The following is a 16,714-nucleotide window of genomic DNA, read 5'->3' as shown; positions in this document are numbered from 1 at the left end:
TTTCATTTTTGGGTGAACTAACCCTTTAACTCCAAGTCTTCCAGAGTCCCGTCCAAAGATGATTCGAAAGACAGCTGTTCTCCAGCTTCTTTGTTTACGAGTAGCAGGGAATTCACACGGAACCGCCGCAACTCAGCCGTCATTGTGTTAAGCCCGCCCACCAACTCTATACACGATGTGATTGGCCTGACTAGAGTTTGTTTTTTCCAGCTCGCAAGCCAACAGAGAGTTGCTAGAAGACCCTGGCTGCATATTAGATTTGCTGCCACTAGGGTGCGTCTAGATTTCTAGGCTAATTTTTTGGATGATCTTTCTCTTTTATCTTTGTGCTATTGGACATAACTGGACATTGCCTTTTTTATTTTACAACTCTAGTTTCATATTAAAACATACAGTATGTTTTTTAAATAAGTCTCTTCTGCTCATCAAGCCTGAATTTATTGTGAAATATTATTACAGTTTAAAATAATGTTTTTATATTTTAATATACTTTAAAATATAATTTATTCCTGTGATCAAAGCTGAATTTATCATCATTACTCCAGTCTTCAGTGTCACATGAGCCTTCAGAAATCATTCTAATGCGATGATTTATTATCAATTCAGGATTCTTTGATAAATAAAACGTTAAAAAAGAACAGCATTTATTTAAAATAGAAATCTTTTGTAACAAACAATACACACCATTCAAACGTTTGTGGTCAAGATTTTTTTTTTTTTTTTTTAAGATTTGATTTATATCTTTTAATCAGCAAGGATGTGTTAAATTGATAACAAATTATAGTAAAGATTTATACTGTTAGAAAAGATTTATATTTTGAATAAATACTGTTCTTTTAAACTTTTTATTCATCAATGAATCCTGAAAAAAAGTTTTCAACATTGATAATAAACCAGCATATTCTAATAATTTTTTTAAAGGATCATGTGAAGACTGAAGATTCAGCTTTGCATCACAAAAATATATATTTTTTCAAAAGTATATTAAAATAGAAAACCAATATTTGAAATTGTAATAATATTTAACAAGACTACTGTTTTTTTCTGTATTTGTGTATTCAAGTAAATGCAGCCTTGATGGGCATAAGAAACTTATTTCAAAAACATTAAAAATAGTAATGTTTCCAAACTTTTGACTGGTACTGTATATTGTTTAAGTCTTGTGGCAATACTTTCAAATCGTGTATTTTGATATTTGTGTTACCCAGTTTATGCATTTCTATAAGAACAATTTTGGCTTTTTTCAACACACCGCTAAAAATGATTTGCTTGCTTAGTATTTTTATCTAGTTTTCCATTGCAAATAAATATAGAAGGAAAATGACTTAAGATATCAAGTCTCATTTTCTGACAAATGTATCAAAATAAGCGAGTTTACGCTTAAAACAAGACAAAATCTATCAATGGGGTCAGAGACAATCTTGTTTTCCCTTTAAATTAAATTTATTTTTCTCCCTATTTAAAATAAAAATAAAAAACAAGAGTTAATATCTTCAGTTATTTTGCTTCTCAAGTAAATGTATCTTGATTTATGAATGTTTTTCACTGGAAAAATGATACAAATACTGATGAATTTTTTGCAATGCAACTAATAAATAGCAGGCGTTCTCAGTGACAGAAGTGTCGGTTTTACCTGTAATTGTGGCCCATGTCGTGTCTCCTGCTCTTCTAGGGAACATGTCTTCACCATGAGCACCTCCTGCGATCGGGCCGTACTTGATGCGGTATCCGTCGTTGGATGAGCGGCTGTTTTTCCATTCCACTGTGATGCTGTTGTCAGTCTGATCAATAGCTTTGAGGTCACTGGGGGCATCCAGGCCTGGGACACACAGGAAATCAGTAAAACATTGTTTTAGCTGAGTTAAGTGGCCGTCTTTGTGACAAACTCCCCTTGAGTTGTAGAGTGCTCTAACCTGTGGTGAAGCGCTCATTGATGGGCTCGCTGGTCACATCTCCCCTTCTAGAACTGAGAGACACACTGTATTCAGTGTCGGGTTTCAGGTCCTCCAGGCTGTACTGTGTGTCTTTGGCCGAGAGGTCGACATCACGATGGACTAACGGGTCTGTGCTTGGCCCGTACGACACCCTGAACCCGTCCACCTGAGCCACGGGCCTGGACCAGGAGATCACTGCTGACCTGTCAGTCACATCGCTAACATCAACCTGTGCTGGAGAATCGATTCCTACAGCAAAAGGAGGGATATTAGGTTATACTTACAATTATTTTCAGTTAAAATCGTATTTTCATTTTCATTTCATTTATAACACATTTTTCATATATTTACATTTTAACTGTGTGTACAAATCAGCATAGAAGCATTTTCACGATTAATCAATAACTTGAAAATAACACTTTTTAAAAATTTTAATCTAAATGTAAGAAGAATGCTGCCAAGGTTCTGTCATTTCTGTCTGGTTTATTCTTGGTTTTGTGACAGAGCCCTGACACTGATAGCAAAAAAACAAAAAAAAAACTCTGTAAATGTCCGATTTGAAGAAAATTACCATCGTTTGGCAAATAATAAATAATAAAAAAATAATAAATGAAAGAGATTTACATATTCATTGCCAGAATTTTATCATGTAAGCTTTACCTCAAAAAAGGAAATGTATAATAATTTATAGTGTTAATGTTAATTAGCGAGGATGTGAATGGTTTGGGTATGCAGAATGCATATATATATATATGTGTGTGTACACCAATCAGGCATAACATTATGACCACTGACAGGTGAAGTGAGTAACACTGATTATCTCTTCATCACGGCACCTGTTAGTGGGTGGGATATATTAGGCAGCAAGTGAACATTTTGTCCTTAAAGTAGATGTGTTAGAAGCAGGAAAAATGGGCAAGTGTAAGGATTTGAGCGAGTTTGACAAGGGCCAAATTGTGATGGCTAGACGACTGGGTCAGAGCATCTCCAAAACTGCAGCTCTTGTGGGGTGTTCCCGGTCTGCAGTGGTCAGTCTCTATCAAAAGTGCTCCAAGGAAGGAACAGTGGAGAACCGGCGACAGGGTCATGAAGGAACAGAGGAGAACCGGCCACAGGGTCATGGGCGGCCGAGGCTCATTGATGCACGTGGGGAGCGAAGGCTGGCCCGTGTGGTCCAATCAAACAGACGAGCTACTGGAGCTCAAATTGCTCAAGAAGTTAATGCTGGTTCTGATAGAAAGGTGTCAGAATACACAGAGCATCTCAGTTTGTTGTGTATGGGGCGGCATAGCCGCAGACCAGTCAGGGTGCCCATGCTGACCCCTGACCCCGCCCAAAGCACCAACAGTGGCACGTGAGCATCAGAACTGGACCACGGAGCAATGGAAGAAGGTGGCCTGGTCTGATGAATCACGTTTTCTTTCACATCACGTGGATGGCCGGATGCGTGTGTGTGGCTTACCTGGGGAACACATGGCACCAGGTGCACTTTGGGAAGAAGGCAAGCTGGCGTAGGCAGTGATGCTTTGGGCAATGTTCTGCTGGGAAACTTCGGGTCCTGCCATTCATGTGGATGTTACTTTGACACGTACCACCTACCTAAGAATTGTTGCAGACCATGTACAGCCTTTCATGGAAACGGTATTCCCTGGTGGCTGTGGCTCTTTCAGCAGATAATGCGCCGACACAAAGCAAAAATGGTCCAGGAATGGTTTGAGGAGCACAACAACGAGTTTGCGGTGTTGACTTGGCCTCCAAATTCCCCAAATCTCAATCCAATCGAGCATCTGTGGGATGTGCTGAACAAACAAGTCCGATCCATGGAGGCCCCGCCTCGCAACTTACAGAACTTAAAGGATCTGCTGCTAACATCTTGGTGCCAGATACCACAGCACACCTTTAGGGGTCTAGTGGAGTCCATGCCTCGATGGGTCAGGGCTGTTTTAGCAGGAAAAACGGGACCAACACAATATTAGGAGTTAAAACATTAGGTCATAATGTTATGCCTGATTGGTGTATATATATATATATATATATATATATATATATATATATATATATATATTACACACACACACACACACACAAATGCAAATGCTCAAGGATAACTTGCACACTGCAGTTTAATATGTTGTGTTAAGGATGTATTCAAATTAATGAACTAAACTATAAACTTGTCAATGCCTACAAAATTCTTTCATGCAGTAAATATGCACTGAGAAGCACATTTCACCCTAAATGGATTGACCACACCACGATAGATATCTCCAGATCTGGAAATCTGAGCACTTTTACAGGCAGTAAAACGGGGAAACACACTAACTACTGTCAGAAATCAGGGGCCTTTTGAAACCAAAACACGCCTTATTGGCTGTTATCGTGGACTGCATGTGTGCAAAGGCTGTAAATGTCAAGCCAGACACATGGATCTTCCAAATTTCTCACGGTTGAGCACTGAATTGGGCTGTTAAAGCTCTGCTGGCCAGCCCACGCTGGATGTTTCATATGGTTAAATGATGGCCCCTATTCTTCTGGGCCTTTCCCAACAGAAGGCCTTCAAATTCTTTAGTGCTGAGCTAGCTTCACCTTCGACCTCCGACACTTCAGAGCCGTTTCACAGATGTAGATTAAGCCAAGGCCTCCAGTCAATTACAGCATGGATCAAAAGAGTTTTACTTCAATACTGAAGTGGGACCATGACACAGACAATAAACAAGAGAAGAGAAGTTGCATTACTTGTAACTACAGTCGAGCTTGTTTTGGGTCCTCTGGTGTTGTTCTTTACGACGGACAATGTGACTTCATATTCCTGTCCCGGCCCTAGTCCTGGTTGCTCAAAGTTGGTCTGGGAAGGTGTCAGATTGTTCACGATCTTCCCGTTTTCTTCCTTCTGTTATGGAGAAGACAGAAGAACCTGCATTTAGTTTCATTTAGTCTTGATTGTTTTTGCAAAACCTGTAATATATTTAGGAAATGCTAAAATCCAGATCAGTGGGGACCTCGGAAATATTCCAAGGGGGCTTAAATAGAACTTAAAATGATTGAAAATAAGACAATACAAGCATTAAAGTAAGGCAAACAACCAGCTCCTCAACAACCTGGATATATAAGGTGGTATAATTTTAAATGGTGAAAAAAATAAAATAATAATAATCTTATCGGGCCAAAAATAGGTTTCTTTTCCCACATGAAAAAATTATTTCGTAATTTGTATTTTTTCAATCTGACAAAGTATGAGATACATTTTCTTTTAGATCAGAATTTTATGTCATGCAATTACACCCCTCAGGTGAATTTCCCTGGTTTTAAGGATTCAGATTTTTAGTATTGGAAAACATACTAAAAAGAGTCCTGTAATTAATAAAATCTTGTAACTGCACGGGCATTTTTATAACGAATATATTTTTTTCTAGTTATGCCAAAATCAAAAATATTTTATCAAGAAGAAATTGTGGGTTAAAAAATAATAAATATTTCTAATATTTCTGTTTACAATAGAGGGGCTTGAAGTCAAAACTTTTTGCCACATCTGCCAATGTCCGGTGACTTCAGAAAACTTACCGGCCATAAATTTTTTACTGGCCATGAAAAAGTTCACAATTCTCTATTCCAATTTAACATTAAAAACACAGACATGAGCATATTACACCGTGTCCTATCTACATGCACCGCGATGCCGCAACACACGATAAAAGGAATCTTTTCCATGTTAATCAGAGTTTTTGTCCTTACCGGCCGCGACGGCGACACGCGATGAATCTATTTTAGAAACGGTTTCTATTTCTGCGACATCGCGGCTGGAACAACAACACAAAACATAATCTCAGGTAATGTTTATGTGCTTTATTTAATGTTAAAAGCGTGTAATGTGACTTTGAATATCATTTAGTGCTCACAGCTTTGTTAGTCGCACTAAAAGCAACAAAGGATAATTCACCTCAGATCTTGAAACTAAACAAATTGAAACAAGAACGTTCAAACTGTGAAAAAAACAAGCATATTCTAAGAGAAAGATTGTTTTAGTTACTCAGTATGTATTTTTAGTAATGTTTGAATGGTGTAATATTTGTGAATTGATTATGTACTAATCTATTTCCTTGCGAGAGCCGTCAAGATTAATCTCTGGTGCCATGCACTTGCCGCGAGAGCCCGCCCACATGCTGTTCTGATTGGCTGTTACGCCGACTTTTTGGGACTTTAGCTTATTCACCGTATCCCCCAGAGTTAGATAAGTCCATACATACCATTCTCATCTCCGTGCGTGCCATAACTCTGTCTGACACACCCACCGCTAGCCTAGCTTAGCATAATGACTGGAGGTAAATGGCTCCAGCTAGCCTACTGCTCAATAAGAGACAAAATAACACCAACATTTACCTATTTACATGTTGTGATGTGTGTAGTTACATCGTGTACTAAGACCGACGGAAAATTAAAAGTTGTGATTTTCTAGGTCGATATGGCTAGGAACTATACTCTCATTCCTGCGTAATAATCAAGGAACTTTGCTTTGCCAAGGAACTGTACCATGGGTGCAGCAGCACAATGATATTACGCAGCGGCTGAAAATAGTCCCCAGCACTCTCTGTGCAAGCAGGTTGTCATGTTGGTTGTGTTGACGGAAGTAAGCTTATTTTCAGGCGCTGTGTAATATCAACAGCCATGGTACGGCAGCAAAGTTCCTTGATTATTACGCAGGAATGAGAGAAAAGTTCCTAGCCATATCGCAACAAAATCACAACTTTTCATTTTGCGTCGGTCTTAGTACACGATGTAACTATACACATCACAACATGTAAATAGGAAAATGTTGGTGTTATTTTGTCACTTAATGAGCAGAAGGCTAGCTGGAGCCATTTACCTTCAGTCTTTGTGCTAAGCTAGGCTAGCGGTGGGTGCGTCAGACAGAGTTATGGCACGCACGGAGATGAGAATGGTATGTATGGACTTATCTAACTCTGGGGGATACGGTGAATAAGCTAAGTCCCAAAAAGTCGGCGTGTTCCTTTAAGTGCAAGAGCTCAGTTTTGTATTCGCGCACTGTCTGAGATGCGGCTTTCTGGGTGAGCGCTCACCCAAAACTTTCCACACAGCGTACGAATAAAAAAATGAGCTCCCTTTCGAGTCGTCTTGAATATTGTCAATGCTTAAACTTCCGTGATGATGCAGCACTGGCCTGTCAACTGTCCCGAGCGTTGTTCAGGTTTGTTCACGTTCATGCATTGTTAGAATTCATAAAAATGTTACCGGCCAACTGGCGAGGGACACGGTTTCATATCCTCGCCAACACCGATTTTTACTCGCATTTGACGATTGGCGAGAGTTAATTTTAAACCACTGAATTTGAAAGCTTGTACTAAAAGTCCAACTGTGATTTCTCTGAGTCTATATTTATACCCCTATTATTGGCAGTCATATTATGACAGAGAAAACGTGTCATGCATTTAAAAGTTGTTAGTTTCCTAAATGCTGGTGGCATGCAACAACAGAAATGAAAATGAGCACTAAGTTCAAACATCTGGGTTTTCTGGAGCACCATTAAAGTGAGTCTTAATGGAGACTTTATGGTTCAAGGATGGTTCTTTTAATGGCTCCTTAAATGAGTATATGAGCTCATGGCCGCCTGTAGCTCTGACTCAAATGGAGAAAATGCCCCTTCACATCACTACTAATGAACAGTGATTAAATTGTCCATTACTCTGTTTTAAATACGACGAGAGACTCCGAAACAAGCCGCATGACCGTATAACCCTGGCACCTAGAAATAAACCGCTGTGCGAACATCTTACCGCAGTAAATCTGTTGACCTAAAGGTGACATGTTATGTTCTACCAGCTGGTACGGAGGTACATTTTTACTATTAGTTTTACTGCAAGTTATTAAAATGATCAGAGTGTTTCAAGTTTTTAGCATCCATTTCAACACCTTTCTGATTTATAAAACGTGGCTTCAAAATGTTTTCATGTCCTGGGAAGATTTTTTATAAAGTCAATGAAACTGATCTAAATACCTTTGCCTAGTAAGGCATCAAAAATATAGATTTGTGGTGTATTTTCTGACTCAAATTATTTTAGCTTTTTGTAGCCTGGGCAGTCAAATAAATAAATGCCTAGAAAAAAGCCTTCAACATTGTCTCCCATTGACACTAACCGTGTTGCGAAAGATGAGCTCCCAGCCGTCGGATGGAAAGTTCAGCTGGTCCCACAAAACTTCCACAGACGTATCAGTGATAGATTTAAACTTCAGGCCCTCAGGCTGTGGTAGATCTGTAGGGAAAGAGCACAATAATCACGATATTCACTGAAGTTTATTAGCAGCGTTCAGCGCCTGGATATAAGATTTTGCAATAATGTATGAACTGTAAGTTGCTTTGAATGAAAGAATCAGCTAAATGACAATAGAAAGAGCCGAGGAAGTGTTTAATAACCTGCTTGGTGGCAAGAGTGGCACGGAAAATTACAAACACACACACACACACACACACACACACACACACACACACACACACACACACACACACACACACACACACACACACACACACACACACACACACACACACACACACACACACACACACACACACACACACACACACACTAAACATTACATTGATGAGAATATAAGAATAAAAATTGTATTTTGATGATATAGTGATGAGAACTTGGATGAGAGGAAATACTGTCTTAATTACAAACAATTATTAATTAATTAGGGAATTTAATTATTAATCATTATTAAATAATTCATTACAATTATTAAAAATGACTGTCATTATTATAAACAATTATTCACTAATTAATCATGGAATTAAATTATTCACTATTATTAAATTATTCATTACAATTATTAAAATAAAATATTAATTGTATTATATTATGTTTAATATGATTATAATTTTACTATTATTAACATTTATTCAAATAAAAATAACTAAAACATAATAATAAAAAAACAAACAAATAATGATAAAAACATTAACAGTCCAAAAAAGACACAATTTCCTAGTTTTTATTTCTTCAATAATTACTGTATTTTGGGAGTGAATTATGCCAATTTCTTGACAGGCTTCATGACATTTACTCCTAAAACATTAAAATAATCTGACAAAGACCAAATATGAGATACATTTTCTCTTAAATCAGACTTCTGTCTCGTACAATTTTGCCTGAGGTGAATGTATCTTGTTTTAAGGATTCAGATTTTTTGTATGGGAAAACAAGACAAAAAACGAGTAATTAGTATTATTGGCTAGATGATGGTACCTTAGGCCCTGTTTACACCTGGTATTAAAGGGTTAGTTCACCCAAAAATGAAAATGTCATGTTGTTCGACACCCGTCAGACCTCCGTTCATCTTCGGAACAGAAATGAAGATATTTTAGTTGAAATCTGATGGCTCTGAAAGGCCTCCATTGGCACAATGCACTTTACACTCTCAAGACCCTTAAAAAGTACTAAAGACGTCGTTACAAAGTCCATCTCACTACAGTGGTTCTAAAATAACTTTATGAATCGGCGAGAATAGTTTTTGTGCGAAAAAAACCCTAAATAACGACTTATATAGTGATGACGATTTCAAAACACGGCCTCATGAAGCTTCGAAGCGTTATGAATCATTGAGTCGAATCATGATTCGGATCGCGTGTCAAACTGCTGAAATTTGGCGATCCAAACTGCTGATTCGACTCACTGATTCATAACGCTTCGAAGCGTATATAAATATATAGGTGTCCAGGTTTGTACAGTGTTAGCATGTGTGTGTAATGTTGACCAGGGTGTGTGGACGTACGTGTGGCCACTCTGGCACTGACTGGAATGCTCTTCTTGTTGTTGAGGACGGCATAAACGTTGATCAGGTACTCGATCCCAGGCTCCAGCTCAGAGACGGTAGCAGATGTACGATCTCCAGGCACTTGGAAGTCTAACTGCAGACCGCCTGGTGAAGTCGGGATATACGTGACTAAAAACTCTGTCACCAGCATGTCGTTCTTCCATGTGAGGTTCACCTTCTCCGTGGTTACATCTGTGACGGTCAAGTCTTCCGGTGGTGAGACTGGGAAAGATATTAAGGCTCATTAATGTCACAAATGCTGAGAGACCGAATGACCTTTAGTGCCAAGTGGTAGGAAAATTGTCCGTGTCTCCACTGTGGTGACTGGGAAACATCCAATCAAACTATGGAATGGTTTCAATTAACCTACAGTAGTAAATTCTCGTTTGTTTCTTATTAATGGGAGTTTTTTTGACTTCCACAACTAATGGTCCTCTGTTTAAATCTAATGGATTTCACAGGCACACATATGGTATTAGTCAAGAAGTTTGCTGTCAAAGTTTTAAAAAATCCAGCATGTTCAGCACTCTTTACTGCAACAAGTTGGATCTAAAATAGTGTTATGCAAAAATTTGACCTTCATTTTGTCATTTATTCCTGCCTACATTTTGTTCTAAACACACGTGACTTCAGAGAGATTTTTTACATTTAACATTTAGGCATTCACATTTAACTTCAATGGTTATTTGCAGAAAATCTTCCCTCCACCATTATTCTTGAAACTTGTTTGTGTACATTAAATATAGCATGTCAAGATGCATCATACCACGTCAATCAAATCTAACATGACCTAAAACATCACTGGTTCTCATGTGATCATTGACTTCAAGCCTAATAGGATTCAACACTTTTTGAATTCGATTGAAAACTGTTTCACATTATAGCCTGTTTCTCACAGTATTGTATAGGTTAAGAAGTGCTATTTTTCAATATACACTAGTGTTCAAAAGTTCAAAAAGATTTCTTAATGTTTTCTATGCTCACCATGTGCAAAAAATTGTGTGATATACAAAACATAACTCTCACAGGCTTCAAGGGAGTCAAACGTTTCAATCAGCCACGTGAGCCTGTGATGAATGGTTTAGAAGTTATGAGCCATTACATACTTTTGATCACTGTAGCGCCACCATCAGGCCGTTTGGTGACGTTATAGACGGGGTCGGTACTACCATCCCTCAAAGTTTCAAGTCTCTACGACTTACGGGTTGGTCTGCATGATCACTTTTAGGGGAGAATGCCTAATATACGCGTTTGAACCAGGGCTCTGAACCGGTTCAAGGAACGAAAACGAAAACCGGAAATGAACGAAATTTTAAGAGGACCAAAAACGAAAACGAAATCAAAATCAATTTGAATCGTTCTGAACAGAAACGTTAATTTGAAATGACCATTAACCGGTTAATAACGTTATTTTATCCTTCTCTTTAATATTTTAATTTGGCAGTGACCAATCATGAATAGAGTAGAACAGCATGTGACGTTGACGGATCAAGCGTGAGTGAAATGTCATCTATGAATCTACCGGTAACGCAAGTCAGTGTAGAGCGCGCATTTACATGCCTCAAGTAGACATTTCTTTCCCCGCTGAGGTCTACAATGAAAGCGCAGGTATTGGAGGACATTCTTTTCGTACGTTTAAATAAGCAGTACGGACTTTAAGCTCAAATAGTCTGATTTAGGCTAGTTTGTGGATTTCGTTTAAGCTTATCCAAGTAGGTTACTAGCATCTATCAAACATTTTTCCTATAGTCTTTCAGAATGCCAATACAGGTCAATGTTTTCTATATAGAAGGTTGATGCTTCGTATTAAATGGTATGTTATATTGCATTAAATGATCAAGCTTTATTAGCTGACTGAGTTTGATTATGTGATGCAAGGACGTGTTGCGCAGTGTTTGCTTTGAAATTAGCAGTTGACGGTGCATTAAAAGAGCAATCCAGTTTATTTATTCTTTATTCATCCAATTTTTAAAACAAGTCGTGTTGAAAAAAAAGTTATGTACAAAGATTGTTATCACTCTTCTGAAAATAATTAGGCATATAGAGGGCCACTTTCCGCTCCATTAAAACACGTCAATATTTGTCCCGCTGTTTATGCTTTGTAATTAATGCATGTATTTCTGTTGTGGTTTTAAAAATGTTATGAAATAAATATCCAAGTTTAATTATCATGTGTTATATTATATAATTGAGTGAAAATAAGTCTTTATTTATACATATTTGTTTAAAGTATAGGCTAAATGAAAATAACGTTATCAACCGTTATTTTTTCAAATCAAACCGTTTTCGGGACAGTAATGTTTAATGAGGAACGCAAAAACGGAAACGTTAAAATATCGATTCTGCTCGGAGTGAACCGATTGATATTTTTTCCGTTTTTAAGCCCTGGTTTGAACCCCTAAAAAATTCGAAACGTTGCCTTAGCAACCAGTTTAAAAACGTTTAAGTATTTTATATTTTATTTTATTCCAAGACAGCTTAAAAACTAAATAGACACAAAAAAATTAAACGGAAAATATTAAGCTTAATTTCAAGCACAAAACGTACTTGGTCCTTGGGTCTTGGACAACTCAGATGAAAAACACTTTTAAAATGAGTTTTGGGTCAAAATGACCCGAGGGACGGATGAGCAGAAAATATGATAGTAAAAAAACATGCAAAATCTGATATTATAACAATCACCTTCTGAACAATCCTCGCCAATGTAGCCTTCATCACAAACGCACTGGCCGTCCACACATTGGCCCGCTCCATTGCATTCGTTCGGACAGCTTCTTTCCCCACAGGCATCTCCAACGAATCCCTCATCGCACACACATTTTCCGTTGACGCAGCGCCCGCGGTTGTTGCAGTTTCCAGGGCAGGTGGCAACGGAGCAGTCCTGGCCCTCAAAACCCTCCTGGCAAACACACCGGCCCTCCACGCAGCGTCCATGGCCGAGGCAGTCATTGGGACACTTCTTTTGACCGCAGTCCTCTCCGATGAAGCCTTCGTCACAGACGCACTGCCCTGCGACGCAGCGTCCACGGTTCAGGCAGTTGCTCGGGCAGCTAAATTCACTGCAGTCTTCGCCGGCGAAGTTTGCAAAGCAAACGCACTTCCCGTCCACGCACTGGCCTCGGCCGTAGCAGTCCGATGGGCAGGTTTTAATGCTGCAGTCCTCGCCGCCGAAACCCTCTTCGCAAACGCACTGCCCGTTAACGCAACGCCCGCGATTTTTGCAGTTATTGGGGCAGCTGAGCTCTGAGCAATCGTGGCCTTGGAAGCCAACGTTGCATTCGCAGCGGCCATCGATGCAGCGACCTCGGTTGTTGCAGTTGCTCGGGCATGAGAGCTTCCCACAGTCTTCTCCGAGGAAGCCCACGTCGCAAATGCACACTCCGTTAAAGCAGCGTCCCCTTTCGTTGCAGTTATTCGGACAGGTCAAGCTGGAACAGTCCTCGCCGGAGTAGCCGGCGTCGCATACACAACGGCCATCAATGCAGAAACCTCGCCCGGAGCAGTCGTTCATACAAGTGAGCGCCCCGCAGTCCTCTCCGGTGAAGCCTTTGTCACAGTAACAGGTCCCGTTGTCACATCGTCCACGGTCGTAGCAATCATTGGGGCAGATGAGCTCGGAGCAGTCGAAGCCAGTCCAGGGTTCGTCGCAGACACACTCACTATCAACGCAGCGTCCGCGTCCCAAACAGTTGTTGAGGCAATCCGACTCTGTGCAATCTTCCCCAGAGAAGCCTTCATTGCAAACACACGCTCCATTAACGCAACGCCCGTTCTCACCGCAGTTAACAGGACAGGTTTCCAAGCTGCAGTCCTCACCCGTGAAGCCTTCAAAACACTCACACTTTCCGTTAACGCACCGGCCCTGGTCGCTGCAGTCTCCGGGACAGTCGGGTAAGGTACAGTTGGGGCCCTTCCATCCGGGCGCACAAATACAGCCGCAGGTTTCCGTGCTGTAGTTTCCACGGCCGCTGCAGTAGGGCTTTGTTCCCACAGCACCTAGAGAATCAGGAGATACGTGTATTTACATGTATACATTTTTGCAGATGCTTGTATCCAATGCGACTCACATTGCATTCAAGGTATACATTTGATCAGTTCATGCATTCCCTGTGAATCGAACCCATGACCTTGGCTACATATATAATATATGCAATTTTCAATTATGGAAATATCATTGCCAGGAAGAGGCATGAAAACATAAATACACTTTAAAAGCTTCATGACTTCCCCTCCTATGTATAGCAGGTTTGCCAAAGTACACTGCAAATAGTTTAAAGGGTTACTTCAGTGATTTAGCATTAAGCTTTGTATTTAAACTGGGTCATTTATGCAGTAGAAATGTGAAATTATTTTTGAATTTGGTGCCTTCTAGACTGAGAAAAGTGTATTTTTGTCTCATGTGGAGGAAAGACAACAACTCCCAGAATGCACTTTCTTCGCTGCCCTACGAGGCCACTCCGTCGTTTTTATCTTCATAGTAATACAACCATTTCGTTCGGTTAGAGAATAAACACTACAATTAAAAACTGAGCGTGTCTTTTCAATAAAGTGTGAGAAAGCCAAATGAAAGTCACGGCACAGACGCAGCAGTGTCAGATTTCATTCGAGATGAGCAGAGCTGAGGTGACGTTAAGCGCAAGTCTGGCACGTTTTCAGATCGCATATGGAAGCTAAACTATTACAGGAATTCATTGAAAAGTTGAAACACTCACTTTACTCTGCACCGCGCACCGTTATGATTGTCTGTGTGTTGCATTCTGTGTGTGAGATCTCTCCCCTGTGGGCGGGTTGATAACATGCGGAACAGCTCCATCTAGTGGCTGTAGTCTTTAGCCTCTCGCTAAAAAATCCTCAGATGACGCAAAATGACAATATTTGCATCATCTGAGGATTTTTTCCAGAAATAAAAAGCATAATTCTCTCGTCTCAGGGGGATATGAGGGGGGAAAGTACCATAATTTGAATATACTACGGGGTTTCTACTGATACAAAGCCTAATGCTAAATCACTGAAGTTACCCATTAAGTATTTACAAGTCAAATTACAATTAGACATAGTGGCTTTATAGATTATAGCACTATAGATTATTTTTTTTAAGTTTTATAAATTAATAAATTATAAATTCTGTATCTGAGGACAAATAAATAAATCAATCAATCAATATTTGTTTATTATTTAAATTAATTCTATCTAAATTAATTAAGTCTCTGAAGTTAAATAAATAATTAGATAAAACAAATATTTTCTTTATGATTTTTATTCATTCTCTTCATGAGGTTTAATAAATAAATGAATAAATAAAATGTTCTGTCCCTGAGGTTTAATACGTAAATCAATAATTAAATTGAATGAATAAATAAATACATAACTAAATAACTAAACATTTTCCTTATGATTTATATTCTATCTCTGAGCAATAAACAAACAAACAATTAATTAATTAAATTTAAAATGAGGATTAAATTAAATGTAATTAAATTAATTAAATGTGGATAAATAAATAATTAGATCAATAAAATATGTTTCTTTATGATTTGTATTATTTCTGTTCCTGAGGTTTAATAAATAAACCACTAAATAAATTGAATATATATATAAAAAAAATGTCTTTATGATTTATATTCTGTCTCTGGGCAATAAACAAACAAACAAACAAAAAAATTATGATTTAAATTAATTCTGTAAATGAGGATAAATAATAAATAAATAAAATATTTTCCTTTGATTGATATTAATTCTGTCCCTGAGGTTTAATAAATATATACTGTAAATTGAATGAATAAATAACTAAATAACTAAACATTTTGCTTATGATTTATATTCTGTCTCTGAGCAGTAAACAAACAAAGAAAAAATTATTTTATGATTTAAATTAATTCTGTAAATGAGGATAAATAAATACAATATTTTCTTTATGATTTATATGAATTATGTTCCTGCTATTTAAGAATGAATTAATAAATAAATACATTTAGATTTATATTCTGACATTAAACAAACAAACTTTGGATTATTTGATTATTTAATCTGTGTACCTGTGACCTGTGCGCTGCAGCAGGTGGTTTCTGTGCCGCATTGCTCTCTGAGTGTGGACACCTCGCCCTCCAACATCTCCAATCGACTCAGGAGGTCCTTCAGATCCGGCAGTCCGTCTGTACAGCCACAGGCCTGCTTGGGGATGTTGATGCGATGGGTGAAGACAATCTGATTATTGTCATCCAATGTGTGGTCTGTTGCATCTGAGCCAGATGGTGCGTCCTTCTGCTCAAGATCCGAACCACCAGGAGAGTCCAGATCCACCGAGCACAGAGAGCTACCCGGAACTTTGATGTTGTAAACGTGGTTGAAAACGACCGGTCGGGAAGAGTTTGGAAGGGTTACGTTGTGTATGCCGGGAATTGTCAGAGCTTCCCGCCGCTGCCTGATCATCTTCTTTACAAGGCCGGCATGATTTAGAGTCATCAGGGTGGCCAAAACCAAACAGTTGAAAGTCAGGCGTCCTGACCACATGTTTCTGCACTAATGGATGCTTGTCTTGGCAAGAAAGCCTGCCTGCTGAGTCTGGACAAAGTGGTGCGGTCTCTGAAAAAGCAGACACAAAACATATAATAAAAAATTAAAAATGACATTAGAAGAATGAATAGAAAAGGCAGAAAACCCTTTCAAAGCACCATCAATTCTGAAGTGTGACCCAGTGTTACTTTAGCATCATTGAGATACCATTATATTTTAAATTTTTATTTTATTTTCAGTTGTCATTTTAAAGTTTTAGTCATTTTGTTCCCAAGGGAACATTCTATTCATTTCATTTAACTTATTAAATAACTAAAACTGAAAAAAGAAAAATAGGCATATTAAAAAAAGAAACTAATAAAAATGACCAAACACGCAAAAGAATTGCAAACAGTCCCCAATAAAGGATGTTTAATTGCAGTCATAAAGCTTTC

At 38.5% G+C, this 16,714-nt stretch overlaps 1 protein-coding gene across 1 annotated transcript in view; it reads right to left on the bottom strand.

Moving 5' to 3' along the window:
* tnca (tenascin Ca) overlaps nucleotides 1-16,277 on the bottom strand; it is a gene marked incomplete at its 5' end in the record, with an annotated part of 74,098 nt that extends 57,821 nt beyond the window's left edge. Inside the window, 7 exons of the mRNA XM_079815906.1 lie at nucleotides 1,634-1,819; nucleotides 1,914-2,183; nucleotides 4,671-4,824; nucleotides 8,085-8,200; nucleotides 9,726-9,989; nucleotides 12,450-13,763; nucleotides 15,803-16,277. Coding sequence (XP_079672032.1) covers nucleotides 1,634-1,819; nucleotides 1,914-2,183; nucleotides 4,671-4,824; nucleotides 8,085-8,200; nucleotides 9,726-9,989; nucleotides 12,450-13,763; nucleotides 15,803-16,277 — 2,779 coding nt within the window. The remainder of the gene's footprint in view (nucleotides 1-1,633; nucleotides 1,820-1,913; nucleotides 2,184-4,670; nucleotides 4,825-8,084; nucleotides 8,201-9,725; nucleotides 9,990-12,449; nucleotides 13,764-15,802) is intronic.
* Between the last annotated feature and the right edge of the window lie 437 nt (nucleotides 16,278-16,714).

The sequence above is a fragment of the Gobio gobio genome (assembly GCF_949357685.1).
Source record: "Gobio gobio genome assembly, chromosome: 4".
NCBI classification, from domain to species: Eukaryota; Metazoa; Chordata; class Actinopteri; order Cypriniformes; family Gobionidae; genus Gobio; species Gobio gobio.
The sequence above is the reverse complement of the archived record's forward strand: the minus strand, read 5'-3'. Positions and strand labels throughout refer to the sequence as shown.